The sequence below is a fragment of the Haliotis rubra genome, unplaced genomic scaffold (genome assembly GCF_003918875.1).
Source record: "Haliotis rubra isolate DU_JTF1 unplaced genomic scaffold, ASM391887v1 Scf473, whole genome shotgun sequence".
Lineage (NCBI taxonomy): Eukaryota > Metazoa > Mollusca > Gastropoda > Lepetellida > Haliotidae > Haliotis > Haliotis rubra.
The window spans coordinates 854638-879709 of record NW_025767161.1 but is presented as its reverse complement, the minus strand read 5'-3'; the positions used below and the strand labels follow the sequence as shown (position 1 = coordinate 879709).

The following is a 25072-nucleotide window of genomic DNA, read 5'->3' as shown; positions in this document are numbered from 1 at the left end:
ATAACAAGAAACCTAGGCGGTTGTAAAGTTTTCTCCGTTCATCATTGACGTCATCATCGCTTGACAAAAGCGATGGAACTCCAGCGAGTTCTGGTGCACCGTGATCAGGATCTGGTTACTGCATGTAGCGGCCGATGGCAGCCGCCAGGCGGCTCTGTTAAAGACAATGCTGGGTTTCGGCACGAACCCGCCAGCTGGTTCCCTACTACATCCAGTAACAAACGCTAGCAGTCTCGCTGGAGTTAATCCCCGCGCAAACTCGGTCTGACTTCGGGTCAAACGCTGGCTCTCCCTGAGCACATCACACAAGCTGCCACCTGGAAGATGAACACAATATGTACATTTCGTCAGTTAATTCGACAACACCTGCATTGTCACAATGTTCGGATTGGACAGAATCACACTAAAAGTTACCAATTTCCTAATTCCGCACTCACCATATTCCTAATTCTGCACACCTACCTATTTCTTAATTCCACAAACTTATCTATTTCCTAATTCCGCACACCTACCTATTTCCTAATTCCGCATACTTACCTATTTCCTAATTACTTAATTCTGCAAACTTCCAACTTTAACAATTCCGCTTATCGCATTTATAATTCAGCAAACTTATCCATTCAATATTTCTGCTTTTTTAATTCCTCTATCTTATCAATTGGTATTTCCGCAAACTTTCAACTTTTATAATTCTACAAACTTTTTACATTCATAATTCAAACTTACCCCATTTAATATTTTCGATAACTTACAACTTATATTATTCCACAGAGTTACCACTTAAATATTTCCGCAAATTCAAGCATAATTCCGCATAACTACCGATATATTTTTGCTGAAATGTACCGCAATAAAGAGATGCAGCACTGTACCTTGAACTTCTCAAACCCTGGGACTCTCGATAAAATATTCCGTATTTCGTTTATTTAAATGATTCGCCTTTCTGAGAAGCTGACGACATTATGTTTGCATTGTCTCATAGTTTTCGTTTTCAGTATGAGATAATCGTTTAGAATTAGCCTTTGGAAGATAAACGATGTGACACATGTCATGGTATCCCGATTGTGTATATTTTATGCTCATGGTGTTGATCACTGGATTGTCGGGTCCAGACTTGATTATTTACAGACTGCCATCATATAGCTGGTATATAGCTGAGTGAGGCGTTAAATATCACAAGCGATGTGAGTTAATATTTCCCGTAAAAGAAACAGTAGCTGTAACTGGACACAATCACACTAAAAGTTACCAATTTCCTTTCTGAGACTCACCATATTCATAATTCTACCAGTATGAGATAATCACACCTTCACACTAAAAGTTACCAATTTCTAATTCACCTTCACCATATTCATAATTCTACCTATATATCATACCTATTTCCTAATTCTGCCACCTACCTATTCCTAATCACACCTGCCTATTTCCTAATTTCTCAAACTTCCAACTTGAACAATTCTGCTTATCTTACCAATTGGTATTTCCGCAAACTTTCAACTATATAATTCTACAAACTGATTACATTCATAATTTCACAAACTTACCCTATTTAATATTTTCGATAACTTACAACTTATATTATTCCACAGAGCTACCACTTAAATATTTCCGCAAATTCAAGTATAAGTCTGCAATAACTATAGCGATATTTTTGCTGAACTATACCGCAATAAAGAGATGCAGCACTGTACCTTGAACTTCTCAAACCCTGGAACTCTCGACAAAAAAATCCTATTTAAGTTATTTAAATGATTCGCCTTTCTGAGAAGCTGACAACATTATGTTTGCATTGTCTCATAGTTTTCGTTTTCAGTATGAGATGATCGTTTAGAATTAGCCTTTGGTAAGATAAATAAAACGATGTGACACATATCATAGTATCCAAATTGCAAAGATTTTGCTCGTGCTGTTGATCACTGGATTGTCGGGTCCAGTCTGCCATCATATAGCAGGTATATTATTGCTGAGTGAGGCGTTAAACAACAAACAAGCGATGTGAGTTAATATTTCCCCTAAAAGAAACAGTAGCTGTAAACTGGACACAATCACACTAAAAGTTACCAATTTCCTAATTCCGCACTCACCATATTCATAATTCTACCTATATATCACACCTACCTATTTCCTAATTCTGCACACCTTCCTATTTCCTAATTCCGCATACTTACCTATTTCCATATTCCTCACACCTGCCTATTTCCTAATTTCACAAACTTCCAACTTGAACAATTCTGCTTATCTTACCAATTGGTATTTCCACAAACTTTCAACTATATAATTCTACAAACTGATTACATTCATAATTTCGCAAACTTACCCTATTTAATATTTTCGATAACTTACAACTTATATTATTCCACAGAGCTACCACTTAAATATTTCCGCAAATTCAAGTATAAGTCTGCAATAACTATAGCGATATTTTTGCTGAACTATACCGCAATAAAGAGATGCAGCACTGTACCTTGAACTTCTCAAACCCTGGAACTCTCGACAAAAAAAATCCTATTTCGTTATTTAAATGATTCGCCTTTCTGAGAAGCTGACAACATTATGTTTGCATTGTCTCATAGTTTTCGTTTTCAGTATGAGATAATCGTTTAGAATTAGCCTTCACACTAAAAGTTACCAATTTCCTAATTCCGCACTCACCATATTCATAATTCTACCTATATATCACACCTACCTATTTCCTAATTCTGCACACCTACCTATTCCTAATCACACCTGCCTATTTCCTAATTTCGCAAACTTCCAACTTGAACAATTCTGCTTATCTTACCAATTGGTATTTCCGCAAACTTTCAACTATATAATTCTACAAACTGATTACATTCATAATTTCGCAAACTTACCCTATTTAATATTTTCGATAACTTACAACTTATATTATTCCACAGAGCTACCACTTAAATATTTCCGCAAATTCAAGTATAAGTCTGCAATAACTATAGCGATATTTTTGCTGAACTATACCGCAATAAAGAGATGCAGCACTGTACCTTGAACTTCTCAAACCCTGGAACTCTCGACAAAAAAAATCCTATTTCGTTATTTAAATGATTCGCCTTTCTGAGAAGCTGACAACATTATGTTTGCATTGTCTCATAGTTTTCGTTTTCAGTATGAGATAATCGTTTAGAATTAGCCTTTGGTAAGATAAATAAAACGATGTGACACATATCATAGTATCCAAATTGCAAAGATTTTGCTCGTGCTGTTGATCACTGGATTGTCGGGTCCAGTCTGCCATCATATAGCAGGTATATTATTGCTGAGTGAGGCGTTAAACAACAAACAAGCGATGTGAGTTAATATTTCCCCTAAAAGAAACAGTAGCTGTAAACTGTATGAACTCATGAAATTGTCCAAATTTATCAGCTTGGTCATTAATCCTACTGAGAGCTGATGTTATCCTGTATTTTGTTAACACTTTAAGTAGAAGCCCCTTTGAAAGCTGATTTCATTAATGTCCTTCATGATGGTTACATCTATACATTAAGGAGATAAACTTTGTGTATTTTCAGACTTGCTGGAGTGTCTCAGAATTTGCATTCACAAATTTCAAAGAGGCTGATGAAGACAATTATTATAACCATAATATATATCAGAAGTCGTGAATAGCCTTGGTTTCTGATATCCAAGATATATTCGTACGAATGAGATATGGTTTGCTTGCTTAAATATTTTGATCCATATAACATCGCTGATCTAAGGCAAAGGACATCTGAAATAGGCACCAAACGAGTGAGTGAGTATGGTTTTACGGCAATATTCCAACAATGGGTTTCACACATTTTACCCATGTGGGGAATTGGACCCAGGTGGCCAGAGGACGCTTTACCATCAGGCTACTCCACCACACCTAACCAAGGACGAGTCAGTGAATTACCACCATTTCATTTGCCATAATAGTATAGGATTCACCAGTTTGTGCCAAGAGGTAAACCAAGCATTGGTTCTCTGGCACCCGTCTATGACTTCTATAATCTTACCTTCAGCTGCCTGCAGGAATCTGCTTAGGTTCTCAAGGATCTGTTGTTCGTCGCTATGGCAACGTTCATCTGGTTTCAACAGATCCATAACCCTTTCGGCCGTGACCTCAACATCCGATTTATACTCAAGCAAATCTCGTAACGTGTGTCTTCTGATGAGATCCAGAATCTGACAATATTAGAAACAGAAAATAAAATCTAGATTTATCATGATGTTTGATCAAGTGACACCTGAGTGGGAGCACTTTGAGAGCAAGCTATATCACTCAAAGACTCTGGAATAAATGGTGTGCCAATATGGGAATCGAACCCTGCTGTTCTGAGTAACTGGCATAAACAACCCCGTCTACCCAATGACGACCCATTTAGAAGATGAAACACTTTTGCACTACTTTGCGCATGTAATTACGCGCACCGCATTACAACTTCCAGGGAAAATAGTCCCCTTGACAATACCACCATTCTTACTACTCGCCTCTTCCCGTGACCTACAAGTAGGCTTGTCCGGAATAACACGAGTTGGTCACGAATGACAATACCACATGTTTGCGTACAATCACCTGAGGTCCACCCAGTTACTGCCTCTTAACCTGCAGCATGTGGTTGTGGGATATTGTCTTGTGGGTGATGTAATCTTTTCTGAAACTCTGATGCCTGTGAAGTAAGACATACTCACCCCGCAGTGACCCAGGCCTTGAATCAGCTGGTCAAGCATTGGCTTGCTCTGCAGTATGACGAAATACTGGACACATCCTCTGAGGAACTCATCTCTACTGGCCATGGTAACATAAGAGGGGACACCGTCCAGGTCGTATCTCCAGTCACACTCCTCCAGAGCCTCCTGTAGCTCAGCCTCGTCGCGAGCTTCCGACACCTGGGACAAACACAAGAATGAGTTTAGTTTTACGCTGCTTTTAGGTACATTTCAGCAATATCACGGCAGGGGACATCAAAAATGGTCTTCACACATTGTACCCATGTCGGGAATTGAACCCGGGTCTTCGGCATGACGAGCAAATGCTTTAACTACTAGGCTACCCCACCGCCCCGATAAACACAAGAATTCAATACTTGGGACTATTACTTGGACTTCTCCTTGAGGCGGCTTGGAATTAATTTGTTAATTTAATTGTTCCAGAAAACAATTAAATTAATATTTGCTGCCTGGGATATTTTTTTTGAATTGTTGGCTAGGCATGCTGGCTGTCCTTAAAAATGGGTGTTAAAAGCATGTTTAGCTTCTACCATTTGAAAATAAAGAGGTTCCGAAGCATTGGCAGGAAATATGTCTGTCTTGTTCTATGTCAGTGTTAACCTGTTCTATGTTACTGTTGACCTGTTCTGTGTCGGTGTTGATCTGTTCTATATTAGTGCTGACTTGTTCCATGTTAGTGCTGACTTGTTCTTTGTTAGAGCTGACCTGTTCTATGTTAGTGCTGACTTGTTCTATGTTAGTGTTGACCTGTTCTATGTCAGTGTTGACCTGTTCTGTGTTAGTGTTGACCTGTTCTATGTCAGTGTTGACCTGTTCTTTGTTCATGTTGACTTGCTCTAAGTTAGTGTTGACCTGTTGTATGTCAGTGTTGACTTGTTCTATGTCAGTGTTTGACCTGTTCTATGTCAGTGTTGACTTGTTCTATGTTCAGTGTTGACTTGTTCTATGTCAGTGTTGACCTGTTCTATGTTCATGTTGACCTGTTCTGTTAGTGTTGACCTGTTCTATGTTAGTGTTGACCTGTTCTATGTCAGTGTTGACTTGTTCTATGTCAGTGTTGACCTGTTCTATGTTAGTGTTGACCTCTCCTATGTTAGCATTGACCTGTTCTATGTCAGTGTTGACCTGTTCTATGTCAGAGTTGACCTGTCCTATGTCAGTGTTGACCTGTTCTATGTCAGTGTTGACCTGTCCTATGTCAGTGTTGACCTGTTCTATGTTCACGTTGACCTGTTCTATGTTAATGTTGACCTGTTCTATGTTAATGTTGACCTGTTCTATGTCAGTGTTGACCTGTTCTGTGTTAGTGTTCACCTGTCCTATGTTAGCATTGACCTGTTCTATGTCAGTGTTGACGTGTTCTATATTCATGTTGACCTGTTCTATGTTCATGTTGACCTGTTCTCTGTCAGTGTTGACCTGTTCTATGTTCAGGCTGACCTGTCCTATCTTAGCATTGACCCGTTCTATGTTCATGTTGACCTGTTCTCTGTCAGTGTTGACCTGTTCTATGTTCATGTTGACCTGTTCTATGTTAGTGTTGACCTGTTCTATGTTAATGTTGACCTGTTCTATGTTCATGTTGACCTGTTCTATGTTCATGTTGACCTGTTCTATGTTAGTGTTGACCTGTTCTATGTTAATGTTGACCTGTTCTATGTTAATGTTGACCTGTTCTATGTTAATGTTGATGTTAGTGTTGACCTGTTCTATGTCAGTGTTGACCTGTTCTATGTTCATGTTGACTTGTTCTAAGTTAGTGTTGACCAGTTCTATGTTCATGTTGACCTGTCCTATGTTAGCGTTGACCTATCCTATGTTAGCATTGACCCGTTCTATGTTAGTGTTGACCTGTTCTATGTTAGTGTTGACCTGTCCTATGTTAGCATTGACCTGTTCTATGTTAGAGTTGACCTGTCCTATGTTAGCATTGACCCGTTCTATGTTCATGTTGACTTGTTCTCTGTCAGTGTTGACCTGTTCTATGTTCATGTTGACCTGTCCTATGTTAGCATTGACCCGCTCTATGTTCTGTTGATGTTCATGTTGACCTGTTCTCTGTCAGTGTTGACCTGTTCTATGTTCATGTTGACCTGTTCTATGTTCCTGTTCTATGTTAATGTGACCTGACCTTAATGTTGACTATGTTCATGTTGACCTGTTCTATGTTAATGTTGACCTGTTCTATGTTAGTGTTGACCTGTTCTTTGTTAATGTTGACCTGTTCTATGTTAATGTTGACCTCCAGTGTTGACCTATTCTATGTTAGTGTTGACCTGTTCTATGTTAGCATTGACCTGTTGTATGTCAGTGTTGACCTGTTCTATGTTAGTGTTGACCTGTTCTATGTTCCTATGTTAGCATTGACCCGTTCTATGTTCATGTTGACCTGTTCTATGTCAGTGTTGACCTGTTCTATGTTCATGTTGACCTGTCCTATGTTAGCATTGACCAGTTCTATGTTCCTGTTCTATGTTCATGTTGACCTGTTCTATGTTAGTGTTGACCTGTTCTATGTTAATGTTGACCTGTTCTGTGTTAATGTTGACCTGTTCTTTGTTCATGTTGACCTGTTCTATGTTAATGTTGACCTGTTCTATGTTAGTGTTGACCTGTTCTATGTTAATGTTGACCTGTTCTATGTTAATGTTGACCTGTTCTATGTCAGTGTTGACCTGTTCTATGTTAGTGTTGACCTGTTCTATGTTCACATTGACATGTTCTATGTTCATGTTGACCTGTTCTATGTTAGTGTTGACCTGTCCTATGTTAGCATTGACCTGTTCTATGTTAGTGTTGACCTGTCCTATGTTAGCATTGACCTGTTCTATGTTAGTGTTGACCTGTCCTATGTTAGCATTGACCCGTTCTATGTTAGTGTTGACCTGTTCTATGTTAGTGTTGACCTGTCCTATGTTAGCATTGACCCGTTCTATGTTAGAGTTGACCTGTCCTATGTTAGCATTGACCCGTTCTATGTTCATGTTGACTTGTTCTCTGTCAGTGTTGACCTGTTCTATGTTCATGTTGACCTGTCCTATGTTAGCATTGACCCGTTCTATGTTCATGTTGACCTGTTCTCTGTCAGTGTTGACCTGTTCTATGTTAATGTTGACCTGTTCTATGTTAATGTTGACCTGTTCTATGTTCATGTTGACCTGTTCTATGTTAATGTTGACCTGTTCTATGTTAGTGTTGACCTGTTCTTTGTTAATGTTGACCTGTTCTATGTTAATGTTGACCTGTTCTATGTCAGTGTTGAACTATTCTATGTTAGTGTTGACCTGTTCTATGTTAGCATTGACCTGTTCTATGTCAGTGTTGACCTGTTTTATGTTCATGTTGACCTGTCCTATGTTAGCATTGACCTGTTCTATGTCAGTGTTGACCTGTTGTATGTTAGTGTTGACCTGTTCTATATTAGTGTTGACCTGTCCTATGTTAGCATTGACCCGTTCTATGTTCATGTTGACCTGTTCTCTGTCAGTGTTGACCTGTTCTATGTTCATGTTGACCTGTCCTATGTTAGCATTGACCAGTTCTATGTTCATGTTGACCTGTTCTATGTTCATGTTGACCTGTTCTATGTTAGTGTTGACCTGTTCTATGTTAATGTTGACCTGTTCTATGTTAATGTTGACCTGTTCTATGTCAGTGTTGACCTGTTCTATGTTAGTGTTGACCTGTTCTATGTTCACATTGACCTGTTCTATGTCAGTGTTGACCTGTTCTATGTTAGTGTTGACCTGTCCTATGTTAGCATTGACCTGTTCTATGTTAGTGTTGACCTGTCCTATGTTAGCATTGACCTGTTCTATGTTAGTGTTGACCTGTCCTATGTTAGCATTGACCTGTTCTGTTAGTGTTGACCTGTTCTATGTTAGTGTTGACCTGTCCTATGTTAGCATTGACCTGTTCTATGTTAGAGTTGACCTGTTCTATGTTAGTGTTTACCTGTTCTATGTTAATGTTGACCTGTCCTATGTTAATGTTGACCTGTTCTATGTTAGCGTTGACCCGTTCTATGTTAGTGTTGACCTGTCCTATGTTAGTGTTGACCTGTCCTATGTTAGCATTGACTTGTTCTGTTAGTGTTGACCTGTTCTATGTTAGTGTTGACCTGTCCTATGTTAGCATTGACCTGTTCTATGTTAGTGTTGACCTGTTATATGTTAGTGTTGACCTGTCCTATGTTAGTATTTACCCATTGTCTGTTCATGTTGACCTGTCCTATGTTAGTGTTGACCTGTCCTATGTTAGCATTGACCTGTTCTGTTAGTGTTGACCTGTTCTATGTTAGTGTTGACCTGTCCTTTGTTAGCATTGACCTGTTCTATGTTAGAGTTGACCTGTTCTATGTTAGTGTTGACCTGTTCTATGTTAGTGTTGACCTGTCCTATGTTAGCATTGACCCATTCTATGTTAATGTTGACCTGTTCTATGTTAATGTTGATCTATTCTATTCATGAAACCGTAATGCAAGTAGGTGATCTAAATAGTCATCATAGGTCAACACGTATTGACTTCTGCCATCATTCTTTTTTATTTGCATCAAATTATTAAATTCTTCTCAGCAATATCGATACACAACATTAGTGTCAAACTGATTGAAACATTAGACACTGGTAACTCTTCAGTAGTCTTTTACCTTTTTTAAAGATTCTCTCTTTCGTGTGTCGGGCACATGATCCACAGACGGCATCTCATCTTTATCCAGTATAGCATCAACAACTGGAGGAGCAAATATGGCGGGAGGTTGTCCACCTTGAGCAATTATAGTGGCCAGCATGACCCCTATGACCCGGAAGTGCTTCTTTGAATAGGCAGATATGTTGGGTCGAATCAGAAATCCTTGTTTTTCGTCACCTGTTAGAATATACAAAATATGTGAACAAGTGAGAGTAGTTTTACGCCACTCTCGGTAATATGTCAGCAATAATACGTCGAGGGACACGAGACAAGTATTTCATATATTCTACCCATGTGAGGAATTGAACCTGCATGACGAGAAAACCCTCCAACCAAAGGACATACTGAGGACACCTGTAAAGACGCGGGTTAGACTTGGTCTTCAGCATCCAATTCTCGTCATAAGACTGTCCACATAGTATCCCAATTGCGTAGATTGATGAATGGATTCTCTGGTCCAGACTCGATTATTTACAGACCGCCTAATACAGCTTGAATACTGCTCAATGCACATGATGCAGCGTTAAACAAACCAGTGAGGATCCGTGTAAGAATCGGTCTTCAGCAACCCATGCTTGTCGTTAGAGGTAGAATTGGGTGGTCAGGCTTGCTGACTTGGTTGACATATGTCATCGTATCCCAATTGAGTAGATCGATGCTCATTTTGTTGATAAGGTCCAGACTCGATTATTTACAGACCGCCGCCATATAGCTGGAATATTGCTGAGTGTGGCATTAAACAACAATCAACCAATCGTAAACAACAAACAAAACAAATCGTACTGATTACTGACCATGAAGCATCTTGCTATTGGCGACGATGGACTCCAGCAGCAGACGTAGATACTCACGACGTGGTCCCCCTGTGTCGATACACTCCTCACGTCTACCATCGGAATCAGTGAAAGCCACCTACCATATGAGGAATAAATCAATATTGACCTTGCAGGTGACAGTGTGTGTGAGTGAGTTAGTTTTACGCCCGTTTTAGCAGTATTCCGTCAATATCACGGCTGGGGACACCAGATACAGGCTTTGAACCAGGGTCTTCGACATCAAGAAATTTCTCACAAGGATTTATCGCGTTGATTTCTAATGCCTGAGTCACTGGGGGACACCTACTTAGAGAGATGAGTTGTCAATACTAGAGTGAGTGAATGGGTATATTTTTACATCAATATGCGTCGACAACAGTAATGTACTTTACACATTGTACACGTTTATGAAACGGAAAGTGGGATGCGCCATTGTATAAGGGACAAGCCTACCCAGCCCTTAACTGTACCATAAACTTGAAATGAATGCATGTAGCAAAACAAAAACGAACATAAAGAGTCATTGTGTATTGATCGCCAATGGTATGAAAAAAAGTGGTCTTCATTAACCCATGCTTGTCGAAAAAGGAGACTAACGGGATCGGGTGTTCAGGCTCGCTGACTTGGTTGTCACATGTCATCGTATCCCAGTTAAGTACATTGATGTTTATGGCGTTGATCACTGGGTTGTCTGGTCTAGACTCGATTACTCACAGACCATCGCCATAAAGCTGGAATATTGCTGAGTGCGGCGTTAAAGAAAAAACAGAAGTGAGCATGTTTAAAGCCACCTTTAAGTGTTTCAGTTATATCTGGGTCTGTACGGTAGCATAATTGTTCAAGTTATGTCAAAGATCAGAGTTCGATTCCTTTCATGGGTAAAATTGTGAAGCCTTTTTCTGCTGCATCATTTGCCAAAGCATTCACTGGAACAATCATCATTTGGACATGTAAAATATCGATCTGTTCATACCATTAACTGTTTAGCCGTCTTCGATACACAAACATCCTTGAAGAAGGCCATGCTGCTGGACCAGATGTTGTCCCTGTTGACGGAGATCTGGCTGGCTCCAAACTCCATACATCGACTTAGATGCTCCTGGACAAGGCGTTGTGAACCAGTAGGTACCGCATTGATATCCGGTTCATCTCTAGCAATAAAATGTTTATATCTTGTTATCAAGAAAGGGGACGACTATATATAGATTATATAGATAGCTTCGGTAGCTGTAATCATGTGCTTCACCATATAAACATATTGACGTGACACTACACAACTTGAGTACAAGTTAGGGATCAGACGATCTGAAATCGTCTACATGCAGCTCACACCCATGCTCGAAGGCCACGTGTTGTGCCACAAATCGTTATCGCCAACAGATGGTGAGACTGAGGCAATCATTGCTGGTCCCGTTTCGCGTTTCTCCAATTCACTCTGCACTATCTAAGTTGGCGTTGTCGTATCTGACGATGCCGAGACGAACGTCCAGCCCATGTCAGAATGAGGCTTCATGCCAGTTTGGGTGTCGGATCCGGCATGTGTGGTGTTGTTATGGCTGAAGGAACTCCCAACATAATATTCAAGGACAGGTCAATAGAGAGAACTACCAGGACAAAATACAGACACCCTTCATAGTCCTGCTTACATGGCTTATTTAAAGGCAGGTGTTTCTTATTGACAAGGCAAGTGTCTCCTTTTGAAGGTAAGTGTCTCCTATTTGTTGGCAAGTGACTCTTATTTGTTGATAAGTGTCTGTTATTTGTTGGCAAGCATCTCCTATTTGAAGGCAAGTGTCTCTCAAATGTCTCCTATTTCAAGGCAAGTGTTTCTTATTGACAAGGCAAGTGTCTCCTATTTGTTGGCAAGAGTCTCTTATTTGTTGGCAAGCATCTCTATTTGAAGGCAAGTGTCTCTTATTGACAAGGCAAGTGTCTCCTATTTGTTGGCAAGAGTCTCCTATTTAAAGGCAAGTGTCTCCTATTTGAAGGCAAGTGTTTCTTATTGACAAGGCAAGTGTCTCCTATTTGTTGGCAAGAGTCTCTTATTTGTTGGCAAGCATCTCCTATTTGAAGGCAAGTGTCTCTTATTGACAAGGCAAGTGTCTCCTATTTGTTGGCAAGAGTCTCCTATTTGAAGGCAAGTGTCTCCTATTTGAAGGCAAGTGTTTCTTATTGACAAGGCAAGTGTCTCCTATTTGTTGGCAAGAGTCTCTTATTGACAAGGCAAGCATCTCCTATTTGAAGGCAAGTGTCTCCTATTTGAAGGCAAGTGTTTCTTATTGACAAAGCAAGTGTCTCCTATTTGTTGGCAAGAGTTTCTTATTGACAAGGCAAGCATCTCTTATTTGAAGGCAAGCCTCTCCTATTTGAAGGCAAGAGTCTCTTATTTGATGGCAAGCATCTCCTATTTGAAGGCAAGTGTCTCCTATTTGAAGGCAAGTGTTTCTTATTGACAAAGCAAGTGTCTCCTATTTGTTGGCAAGAGTCTCTTATTGACAAGGCAAGTGTCTCCTATTTGTTGGCAAGAGTCTCCTATTTGAAGGCAAGTGTCTCCTATTTGAAGGCAAGTGTTTCTTATTGACAAAGCAAGTGTCTCCTATTTGTTGGCAAGAGTCTCTTATTGACAAGGCAAGCATCTCCTATTTGAAGGCAAGTGTCTCCTATTTGATGGCAAGTGTCTCCTATTTGAAGGCAAGTGGCTCTTATTAGAAGGCAAGTGTCTCCTATTTGTTGGCATGTGTCTCTTATTAGCCATGTAATTCAGTTCAAGAAAGGTCAGCTCCAGTCATATTCTTAGTCTTCCTCGTGAGGAAATAAGCTTTTACCTCGCAAGGATTCTGTTCTGGTCCCTATGTCGTTCAATTTTTCGGACTTGTGAAGACCCTGGTTAGAAAAGGTCTTCAGCAACTAACGGGTAAGTAACGGGATTGGTGGTCAGGCTCTCTGACTTGGTCGACACATGTCATCGTATCCCAACTGATCGATGCTGTTGATCACTGGATTGTCTGGTTCAGCCTCGATTATTTATAGCTGGAATATTGCTGAGTGCGGCGTTAAACAACAAACAAAACAATGTTTCTGTGGATGAGAATACACTGACCTCAATGACCTTCCAAGATCTGCCTCCTCTGGGTTCTGACTTGCAGCAATAGCAACAGCAAGAGCATCCTCATCACTGAGACTATCCGGTTCATCTCTAGCAATAAAATGTTTATATCTTGTTATCAAGAAAGGGAACGACTATATATAGATTATATAGATAGCTTCGGTAGCTGTAATCATGTGCTACACCATATAAACATATTGACGTGACACTACACAACTTGAGTACAAGTTAGGGATCAGACGATCTGAAATCGTCTACATGCAGCTCACACCCATGCTCGAAGGCCACGTGTTGTGCCACAAATCGTTATCGCCAACAGATGGTGAGACTGAGGCAATCATTGCTGGTCCCGTTTCGCGTTTCTCCAATTCACTCTGCACTATCTAAGTTGGCGTTGTCGTATCTGACGATGCCGAGACGAACGTCCAGCCCATGTCAGAATGAGGCTTCATGCCAGTTTGGGTGTCGGATCCGGCATGTGTGGTGTTGTTATGGCTGAAGGAACTCCCAACATAATATTCAAGGACAGGTCAATAGAGAGAACTACCAGGACAAAATACAGACACCCTTCATAGTCCTGCTTACATGGCTTATTTAAAGGCAGGTGTTTCTTATTGACAAGGCAAGTGTCTCCTTTTGAAGGTAAGTGTCTCCTATTTGTTGGCAAGTGACTCTTATTTGTTGATAAGTGTCTCTTATTTGTTGGCAAGCATCTCCTATTTGAAGGCAAGTGTCTCTCAAATGTCTCCTATTTCAAGGCAAGTGTTTCTTATTGACAAGGCAAGTGTCTCCTATTTGTTGGCAAGAGTCTCTTATTTGTTGGCAAGCATCTCCTATTTGAAGGCAAGTGTCTCTTATTGACAAGGCAAGTGTCTCCTATTTGTTGGCAAGAGTCTCCTATTTAAAGGCAAGTGTCTCCTATTTGAAGGCAAGTGTTTCTTATTGACAAGGCAAGTGTCTCCTATTTGTTGGCAAGAGTCTCTTATTGACAAGGCAAGCATCTCCTATTTGAAGGCAAGTGTCTCCTATTTGAAGGCAAGTGTTTCTTATTGACAAAGCAAGTGTCTCCTATTTGTTGGCAAGAGTTTCTTATTGACAAGGCAAGCATCTCTTATTTGAAGGCAAGCCTCTCCTATTTGAAGGCAAGAGTCTCTTATTTGATGGCAAGCATCTCCTATTTCAAGGCAAGTGTCTCCTATTTGAAGGCAAGTGTCTCCTATTTGAAGGCAAGTGTTTCTTATTGACAAAGCAAGTGTCTCCTATTTGTTGGCAAGAGTCTCTTATTGACAAGGCAAGTGTCTCCTATTTGTTGGCAAGAGTCTCCTATTTGAAGGCAAGTGTCTCCTATTTGAAGGCAAGTGTTTCTTATTGACAAAGCAAGTGTCTCCTATTTGTTGGCAAGAGTCTCTTATTGACAAGGCAAGCATCTCCTATTTGAAGGCAAGTGTCTCCTATTTGATGGCAAGTGTCTCCTATTTGAAGGCAAGTGGCTCTTTTTTTAAAGTAAATGTCTCCTATTTGAAAGCAAGTGTCTCCTATTTGAAGGCAAGTGTCTCCTATTTGAAGGCAAGTGTCTCCTATTAGAAGGCAAGTGTCTCTTATTAGAAGGCAAGTGTCTCCTATTTCAAGGCAAGTATCTCCTATTTGTTGGCATGTGTCTCTTATTAGAAGGCAAGTGTCTCCTATTTGTTGGCATGTGTCTCTTATTAGCCATGTAATTCAGTTCAAGAAAGGTCAGCTGCAGTCATATTCTTAGTCTTCCTCGTGAGGAAATAAGCTTTTACCTCTGGTCCCTATGTCGTTCAATTTTTCGGACTTGTGAAGACCCTGGTTAGAAAAGGTCTTCAGCAACTAACGGGTAAGTAACGGGATTGGTGGTCAGACTCTCTGACTTGGTCGACACATGTCATCGTATCCCAACTGATCGATGCTGTTGATCACTGGATTGTCTGGTTCAGCCTCGATTATTTATAGCTGGAATATTGCTGAGTGCGGCGTTAAACAACAAACAAAACAATGTTTCTGTGGATGAGAATACACTGACCTCAATGACCTTCCAAGATCTGCCTCCTCTGGGTTCTGACTTGCAGCAATAGCAACAGCAAGAGCATCCTCATCACTGAGACTACCGTTGTAACTGTTGCGACCTCGCCAACTTCTGTAACACAAATATCACCTTTAATAGCATCCTCCCCCAAGAGGTGACATTAAATCTAGGACATTATCACTTGTGAATAACTGAATTGTATAAAGAACAAGGTCTAACCCTTGAACCTCAAGTATTCTTTAAAAAAGTAGAACCTTTGAAATCATTTTGAAAAGTAACAGCATGAATAAGTGAGTGAATTCGGTACAACACAGCTTTGAACAGTATTAAAGTTATGTTACAGCGTGCCAGCTTAATGTTGAAGAAAAACGAAACGTAATGTAGGCTTCATTCATGCGTTTACCACTTTAGGAAAAACACAAGCATGGGTATAGCACTGACAAATGTATAGAGATGATGGATGCGAACCACGATTCAAAGCCAAGATCTCTGGTTCCTGGCGTGCCAAAGGGACGCAACTCTGTACAACTAATTGCAGCGCCATAGACACCTGGGACATCCATGCTATCCAGATGATTAAGAAAGTTGTGTTTATACTACTTCATTTTTTCAAGTTTGGGTTTGCTAACTTTATGGTATGGGCTAGAATGTGTCATAAAGACCTATGAAAAAGGTTGTCAGCAATTGATTTTGGATAATAGAACACGAACAAGTCATTAACCCAAACTAATTGTCTCAAAAGATCTGTACAAACACATAAAAAAATCTAAGTTCCAAGATTCGCCACAGCTAGAGTTCTCATTTGAATAAAGAAATCGTTCTTTATCAGTCATTTTTTCCATACTAAAGTCTTATGTACTTCATCATATCAGTACGTCGTTAGTTGTAAAAAAGAAAAGTAGGTAGCTGTCAGACATTTGAACACGTCTAGTGGCCATTGCTCCATCCCATCGTTTCTCTTGCAATATTATTAATGCACCAAGTGTCTTAGCCATATTGTAACTGAACTCTCTAACCAAAGCCCATGATCTATATTCACAGAATTCATCAATGGACAATATCATATCCTTGACCATGCATAAGTGAATGAGTTACGCCGACCGCCACTGTTTATATTTTTAAATGTTATTTTACTTTTGAAGCACTACATGAATGGAACTGTTGTGATCTTGACATTAAATCTTCAGAAACTCTTTAAGGCCTGTTTGAAAACATATGGGAGGCAGCTCTGAAAGGTGATTTGCCTTAGGCCATTGCGACCCTGACCAGAATAACACGCGATACTTGTTTAAACATAAAACTTACTGTTGCCCTTCCAACAAGTCTGAGAAACGGCCATGCGGGCGTGGTCGATAGTCGGCTTGGATACCATGCTGATGTTCCCCTTGTATGAAAGGATGATGGGGATGTTGATGTGGCTGCCTGCGTTGCTGGTGTTCCCTTTGTCTCCTGGACTGTTGCGGTTCTTGAGAATACGAACCATGTCGATCATGTCTTCCAGCCTGTGACTGATTAAGGCGTGATTGGTTATGATTATTGTCATCGTGATGGGGGAATGTTGGAATGGTCAGATAGAGAGGTGCGGTTGGGGAAGGTGTCCTTCTATCTCCGTGGGAGAGAGGGATGTAGAGGGGTGGCGTTGGTTCCTCTCTGGGTAAAGGTGGGGGAGTAGGAGGTGGAGTCAGTCTCTCTGTGTAGGAGAGAGGGAAGTAGAAGGGTGGCATCGGTATCTCGCTGTGTGAAGGAGGGGGCGTAGGGGGTGATGTCTGTCTCTCTGTTTGGAAGGGACCTGGCGTAGGGGCTGGTGTCTGGGGCGTAAAGGGTGGTGTCATAGGGGCAGGTGTCCATCTTTCTCTGTTGGAGTGATGGGGCGTAGAGGCAGGTGTCTGTCTCTCTCTGTTGGATTGACGGGGCGTAGGGGTAGGTGCCTGTCTCTCTCTGTTGGAGGGATGGGGCGTGGCGGCAGGTGTCCGCCTCTCCCTGCGGGAAGGTGGGGTAATAGGGGGTGGTGTATCCCAGTGAGGTGGCCTGGGCGTGAAATCAGCGTTCCAGTGATCACGGTCAATGTCGGTGGGTGTTGGCACACGTTGCCAAGGAACTGCTTCCGGTGGATAAGATGTCTGCCTGTTTCCGGCCCCTCTTCCATGACATACTTTGTGATTTGCGAGGTTCACAAAATCTCGACCACAATCAGGACACACTTGCCTTTGCACCATAGAAAGTTTATTTGCATGTTTCCCTGAACCTCGGCTTTGACAGATTTTGTGGTTTGATAAGTTCTTGAAAGTCCGACCACAATCTGGACACCGTTCCTTTACCACAAAGCTCATGATGCGTGTTGCTTTTGGTGACGCTGACCACTGGAAAGTAAACATGGCTTTATACACTCACTGTGTTCTCATTAACAGAGTCAATCACAGAGTATGTTTCAGTTCGGTAAAAAAGACATTCTCAAAGTCCCACGAAGCACATATGATTATATATATCCCTAATATGTCACACCTTACGGCAGCACACGTGGGTAAGATGTTTACTGGAAATGTCATTGTTTTAAATATGTACAGTAAATAAACATTTTCACGAAATACACGGCTTTATATTTTCACTGTGTACTCATTAACAGAGTCAATCACCAAGTATGATTCAGTACAGTAAATTAACATTTTCACGAAATACATATAATTATATATATCCCAAATATGTGGCACTATACGGCATCACACGTGTCAGATGTTTATTAGAAATGTCATTCTTTTAAAAATGGATGTTTGCGGTATTTTTCACTGAGAGATGTAACCTTACAAAATATGTATGCTTACAAATATTTAACAGCCCAACTTGAATTGGTATTGCCTCGTATAGATCAATGTAGATACAATGTGCACCTGTAGGAATTTGTACTACCACGTATAGATCACTGCAGACACAATATACTTGTAGGAATTAATACTACCACGTATAGACCACTGTAGATACAATGTGCACATGTAGGAATTTGTACTACCACGTTATAGAACACTGCAGACACAATATACCTGTAGGAATTAATACTACCACGTATAGATCACTGCAGACACAATATACTTGTAGGAATTAATATTACCTCGGATAGAACACTGTAGACACAATATACTTGTAGGAATTAATACTACCACGTATAGATCACTGCAGACACAATATACTTGTAGGAATTAATACTACCATGCATGATAGACCACTGCAGACACAATATACTTGTAGGAATTAATATTACCTCGGATAGAACACTGTAGACACAATATACCTGTAGGAATTAATACTACCACGTATAGACCACTGCAGACACAATATACTTGTAGGAATTAATACTACCACGTATAGACCACTGCAGACACAATATACTTGTAGGAATTAATACTACCACGTATAGACCACTGTAGACACAATATACTTGTAGGAATTAATACTACCACGTATAGACCAGTGTAGACACAATATACTTGTAGGAATTAATACTACCACGTATAGACCACTGTAGACACAATATACTTGTAGGAATTAATACTACCACGTATAGACCACTGCAGACACAATATACTTGTAGGAATTAATACTACCACGTGATAGACCACTGCAGACACAATATACTTTTGTAGGAATTAATACTACCATGTATAGACCACTGCAGACACAACTTGTAGGAATTCATACTTGTAGGAATTAATACTACCACGTATAGACCACTGTAGACACAATATACTTGTAGGAATTAATACTACCACGTATAGACCACTGCAGACACAATATACTTGTAGGAATTAATACTACCACGTATAGACCACTGCAGACACAATATACTTGTAGGAATTAATACTACCACGTATAGACCACTGCAGACACAATATACTTGTAGGAATTAATACTACCAATGATAGACCACTGCAGACACAATATACTTTGTAGGAATTAATACTACCAATGTATAGACCACTGCAGACACAATATACTTGTAGGAATTAATACTACCACGTATAGACCACTGCAGACACAATATACTTGTAGGAATTAATACTACCACGTATAGACCACTGCAGACACAATATACTTGTAGGAATTAATACTACCACGTATAGACCACTGCAGACACAATATACTTGTAGGAATTAATACTACCAATGCATAGACCACTGCAGACAATAATATACTTGTAGGAATTAATACTACCACGATAGACCACTGCAGACACAATATACTTGTAGGAATTAATACTACCATTATAGACCACTGCAGACACAATATACTTGTAGGAATTAATACTACCAATGTATATAGACCACTGCAGACAATAACATACTTGTAGGAATTAATACTACCAATGTATAGACCACTGCAGACACAACATACTTGTAGGAATTAATACTACCACGATAGACCACTGCAGACACAATATACTTGTAGGAATTAATACTACCAATGATAGAGACAACATACACTGCAGACACAATATACTTGTAGGAATTAATACTACCACGTATAGATCCACTGCAGACACAATATACTTGTAGGAATTAATACTACCACGTATAGACCACTGCAGACACAATATACTTGTAGGAATTAATACTACCACGTATAGACCACTGCAGACACAATATACTTGTAGGAATTAATACTACCACGTATAGACCACTGCAGACACAATATACTTGTAGGAATTAATACTACCATGTATAGACCACTGCAGACACAATATACTTGTAGGAATTAGATACTACCAGGAATTAATAGATAGACCACTGCAGACACAACATACTTGTAGGAATTAATACTACCACGCATGTATAGACCACTGCAGACACAATATACTTACTTGGAATTAATACTACCATGCGATAGACCACTGCAGACACAATATACTTGTAGGAATTAATACTACCAATGCATAGATCCACACTCTGCAGACACAATATACTTGTAGGAATCAATACTACCACGATAGATACCAAAGTGCAGACACAATATACTTGTAGGAATTAATACTACCACATATAGACCACTGCAGACACAATATACTTGTAGAGAATTAATACTAATACCACTGTAGACCAATATGCTGACAATTACATACCTGCGTAGGAATCAATACTACCAATGATAGAATTAATACTGTATAGACACAATATACTTGTAGGAATTAATATCTACCACCACGATAGACCACTGCAGACACAATATACTTTGTAGGAATTAATACTACCAATGATAGACCACTGTAGACACAATATACTTGTAGGAATTAATACTACCACGATAGACCACTGCAGACACAACATACTTGTAGAGAATACTGTAGGAATTAATACTCACCACGATAGATCCTTGAGGAATTAAGTACCACAATAACATACCTGTAGACTAACACAATATACATCAACACTACCACGATAGACATACAGGAACACATACTTGTAGGAATTAATACCACCATATAGACCACTGCAGACAATAATATACTTGTAGGAATTAATACTACCAATGATAGACCACTGCAGACACAATATACTTGTAGGAATTAATACTACCACGATAGACCACTGCAGACACAACATACCTTGTAGGAATTAATACTACCAATGATAGACCACTGTAGACACAATATACTTGTAGGAATTAATACTACCACGATAGACCACTGCAGACACAATATACTTGTAGGAATTAATACTACCACGATAGACCACTGCAGACACAACATACTTGTAGGAATCATCACTACCACGATAGACCACTGCAGACAACAATATACTTAGTAGGAATTATCATATACCACAATATACTTGTAGACCACCAGTATAGACCACTGCAGACACATATATACCTGTAGGAATTAATACTACCAGGAATGATAGACCACTGTAAGACTGGCAATATACTTGTAGGAATTAATACTACCATGTATAGACCACTGCAGACACAACATACTTGTAGGAATTAATACTACCAAGTATAGACCACTTCAGACACAATATACTGTAGGAATTAATACTACCACGTATAGATCACTGCAGACACAATATACTTGTAGGAATTAATACTACCAATGATAGACCACTGCAGACACAATATACTGTAGGAATTAATACTACCACGTATAGATCACTGCAGACACAATATACTTGTAGGAATTAATACTACCACGTATAGACCACTTCAGACACAATATACTGTAGGAATTAATACTACCACGTATAGATCACTGCAGACACAATATACTTGTAGGAATTAATACTACCAAGTATAGACCACTGCAGACACAATATACTGTAGGAATTAATACTACCACGTATAGATCACTGCAGACACAATATACTTGTAGGAATTAATACTACCACGTATAGACCACTGCAGACACAATATACTTGTAGGAATTAATACTACCACGTATAGACCACTGTAGACACAATATACTTGTAGGAATTAATACTACCACATATAGATCACTGCAGACACAACATTCTTGTAGGAATTAATACTACCTGGTTTATATATCACTGTAGAAAGTGTACATCTGAAGGAATTAGTACTACCACATATAGGAATCAGTATTACCTCGTATAGATCACCATAGCAGGGGTTCAAAAAAATTTAAAACCACTTACCACAGGGCAAGTGACTTTAAGAAAGCAACTTGTCCTAGCTAAGTTTCTACTTGCCCTGATTGTTATGACATAATCATGATGATGTAATTTTGAAAGAATAAATCAACATGGTATTTGATGTTAATGTTCACTGGACTATTTATCGAGAAGTGATAAATGGCAAAGAAGTATAACTCTACTTAATTATCATTGCAAAATGTAATAGCTACATTTTGAGCAGATATGAAATGATATCCAAGTTTATTTGCAGTTTGAAACCATGAGCAGAGATAATCTAGAAGCCCACGGACAAGTAAGATACCATTATTTGATTGCCCGAAATGAAAACTGACTTGTCCCGGGCATCGGGCGATGGGATTTCTGAACCCCTGCTATAGACACAATATATACTTGTAGGAAGTAGTCCTATCTCGTTTAGATCACTGTTCACACAATATACACCTGTAGGAAGTAGTCCTACCTCGAAAAGACCACTGTAGATACAATGTGCACCTGTAGGAATTAATTCTACCTCATATAGATCACTGTAGACACAATATGTCGATAACATACATACAATGTCATACAAGATGTCATACAATGAACAAATAGTCCTACACGGTTTGACCCAAAGTTGGGTAGACTGACAAGTGTTGCTTCGACCTTATAAGACCTTCCCTATAAGGTACCAGAGAATTCATAATAGGTGAGTAACTTTCACTGTATATATCACATTAACAAAAAACATGTTTCCGGATTTTACCGGTCAGCTGTTTTACACACCTTCTCATGTGAATATAACATTTTATCTTACCTTCATGTGAAATACTTTAATTTCATTGGTCAATGACGTGTCACCCCTATCCGCCAAGAAGCTGTATCGCTAACATTTGTATGACGTTATACCGTTCGATTAGCTGTGTTTGAGTTCACTATTGACAGATTTATTTTACCGACTTTCACTGCTTTATTTAAATTATTGTATACATTGAATCTTTTGCACACTCAACTTAAACATAATTAACCATTTTTATAGCAGTGTTAACCTTGTCAGAATATGTTTCACTGATTTAAAAAATCCAGTCGAGGGGCAGACGCCATTTTGTTTGCATGTCATATAGTCGGTAGCGATCTTTAAAATGCAATAAAATGATAGTTTGTACATTTAATATGGTGGTAAGATAAATCATGTATATCAGTATTACAACAGTAAATGTTATTATAAGTTGTATGCTTCTCCCTCGGGTAATACAGTCTGATGTACGCCTCTTTGTAGCAGTGTCATCCCTAGCCTACCGGCTCGGTTAACACTGCTACAAAGAGGCGTACATCAGACCGTATTACCCTAGAGAGAAGCATACAACTTATAATAACATTTACTGTTGTAATACTGATATACTTGATTTGCATGTTGTATATACTATACCCAAATATACTCAGCCAACTAAAATATTTTATGGGTCATACACATCGTTTAAAAAGTAGCCTACAGTAGCTTCAGACGCCAAGTGCTTTGACTTGCAAAAACATTTCTCGGATAGCTAGCCAGGACAAAACTAGTGGAATTACTGTAAATCAACAAACTAATGCGTGTATTAAATAATGCGAGTGCAAACCTCAAAACGAAAATGCGTGTATTTATTAATGCGAGGAGGCAAATCAGGAAATGGTTGACCAGAATGACTATACTCACTAATGACTACACTCACAACTTTGGGAAATACTATACTAGTATTTAATCCGACTCTAGTGTAAACATCTTAATTCCCCGAACACATGGGCGTTAGTATCAAAGACGGCTTTCCTTTCAACTGTTAGTACTAGTAATTGACAGTAGACAGGATGATCTCAGTTTGTAATCTCAACACAATAGACGACGACAAACCTGTTGATTTGAGGATTAGCGTCACGAAACCTGTTCATGCTCGCTGGATGCAATTAAAAAGGTAGGCAGAAATCGTGAGGTAATCTTACGTGGATGGCAGTTGGCATGTCTGTTGGACGTGGTCCAGTGAGTTCAAACCATGTAAACTAGACTGTTTATTCAAAGACTGTAATGCAACTTAAATGATTAGTGCTCAATCTTTCTTCTCCAGAATGTATTTTACTTGTTGATATAATATAATGTCTATGTTATTGTGTCAATAAAGGATTTTTGTGAATCAATCATTCTTCTTTGTTCACTGGGTTATCGTGACCCAAATACTAGTAATAACGATATCGAGTGCAAAAGACAATATAATAATGTGAGATTTATTAATGTGCTTCAGATATAGTCGCATTTTTCGCATTCATAAGTAGCTCGCATTATTTTATTGATTTACAGTAGTTAAAATCTCACAATTTATGATTGGTTCATTACAACCGATCAACCATCGAAAGCGTCATATAGCAAATCTTATTGTTCTGTTTGTTAATGCACACAAAAAATAAAGGAAAAACATGTAGTTTGGTTTTTGTTTTGCATAAAAATGCATTTGCAAATTTCACATCTTGATGTTTGGGACATAAATTTCCTGGAGTCTTCAAGATAAATTCAATCATGACTTGGATCGAACTTGTAGTGCTTATGAAATGTGAATTTAATGACACAGACAAAACCAACCTAGTGAAAAATAGTGTTAATGCAAACAAGTAATCCAAAATTGTTTGTGTTCAATTTATTACAAAACATGATCAATTGCTTGGTCGTTTGGTCACTGCGACCAATCTTCGATTATTTCAATTAATCGGACCACTACTAGACAAAACCAAATCATTATGTAACACACAATAGAAGCAAACATAGAAAGAGGTGAGATGATCATTTTAACAACATGGCCAGCACCTTGAGACTGTTTGGGAAGTATGGTGTTTAGTCAAACTTTAGAAAGCAGGTGAAATCTGTCAAAAAAGTTACATTCAGTTTAGGTTGGTAGATCTATATTCACCTTCGATGATCCCGACAACAGTGTCAGAAATAATTACTGTGTTGTAAGAGCAGGATATTCTGTTCCATTGTACCCTTCTCCCCCATTTTCAGATTGCAGCTGGACCGACTTGTTTAGAAACTAGAAACTATATATAGTGTACATAGCGTGTCACTTCT

The 25072-nt window shown here is 39.2% G+C and overlaps 1 protein-coding gene across 3 annotated transcripts; it reads right to left on the bottom strand.

Annotated features, from left to right (window-relative positions):
- Positions 1 to 25072, bottom strand: LOC124290763. 3 transcript variants are annotated; one of them, XM_046727584.1, is made up of 10 exons: positions 24915 to 25072; positions 16673 to 17727; positions 15365 to 15478; positions 13315 to 13410; positions 11188 to 11365; positions 10194 to 10311; positions 9359 to 9576; positions 4672 to 4869; positions 3996 to 4164; positions 1 to 317 (listed from the first exon to the last, which is right to left on the bottom strand). In XM_046727584.1, exons 2-10 carry the CDS (start codon positions 17695 to 17697, stop codon positions 13 to 15), a joined length of 2421 nt encoding a protein of 806 aa, XP_046583540.1. In that variant the 5' UTR covers positions 17698 to 17727; positions 24915 to 25072; the 3' UTR covers positions 1 to 12. The 3 variants fall into 3 exon arrangements, with proteins under 3 accessions (XP_046583540.1, XP_046583543.1, XP_046583541.1); XM_046727587.1 differs by having other exon boundaries at positions 13315 to 13382; positions 15433 to 15478; XM_046727585.1 differs by lacking the exon at positions 13315 to 13410.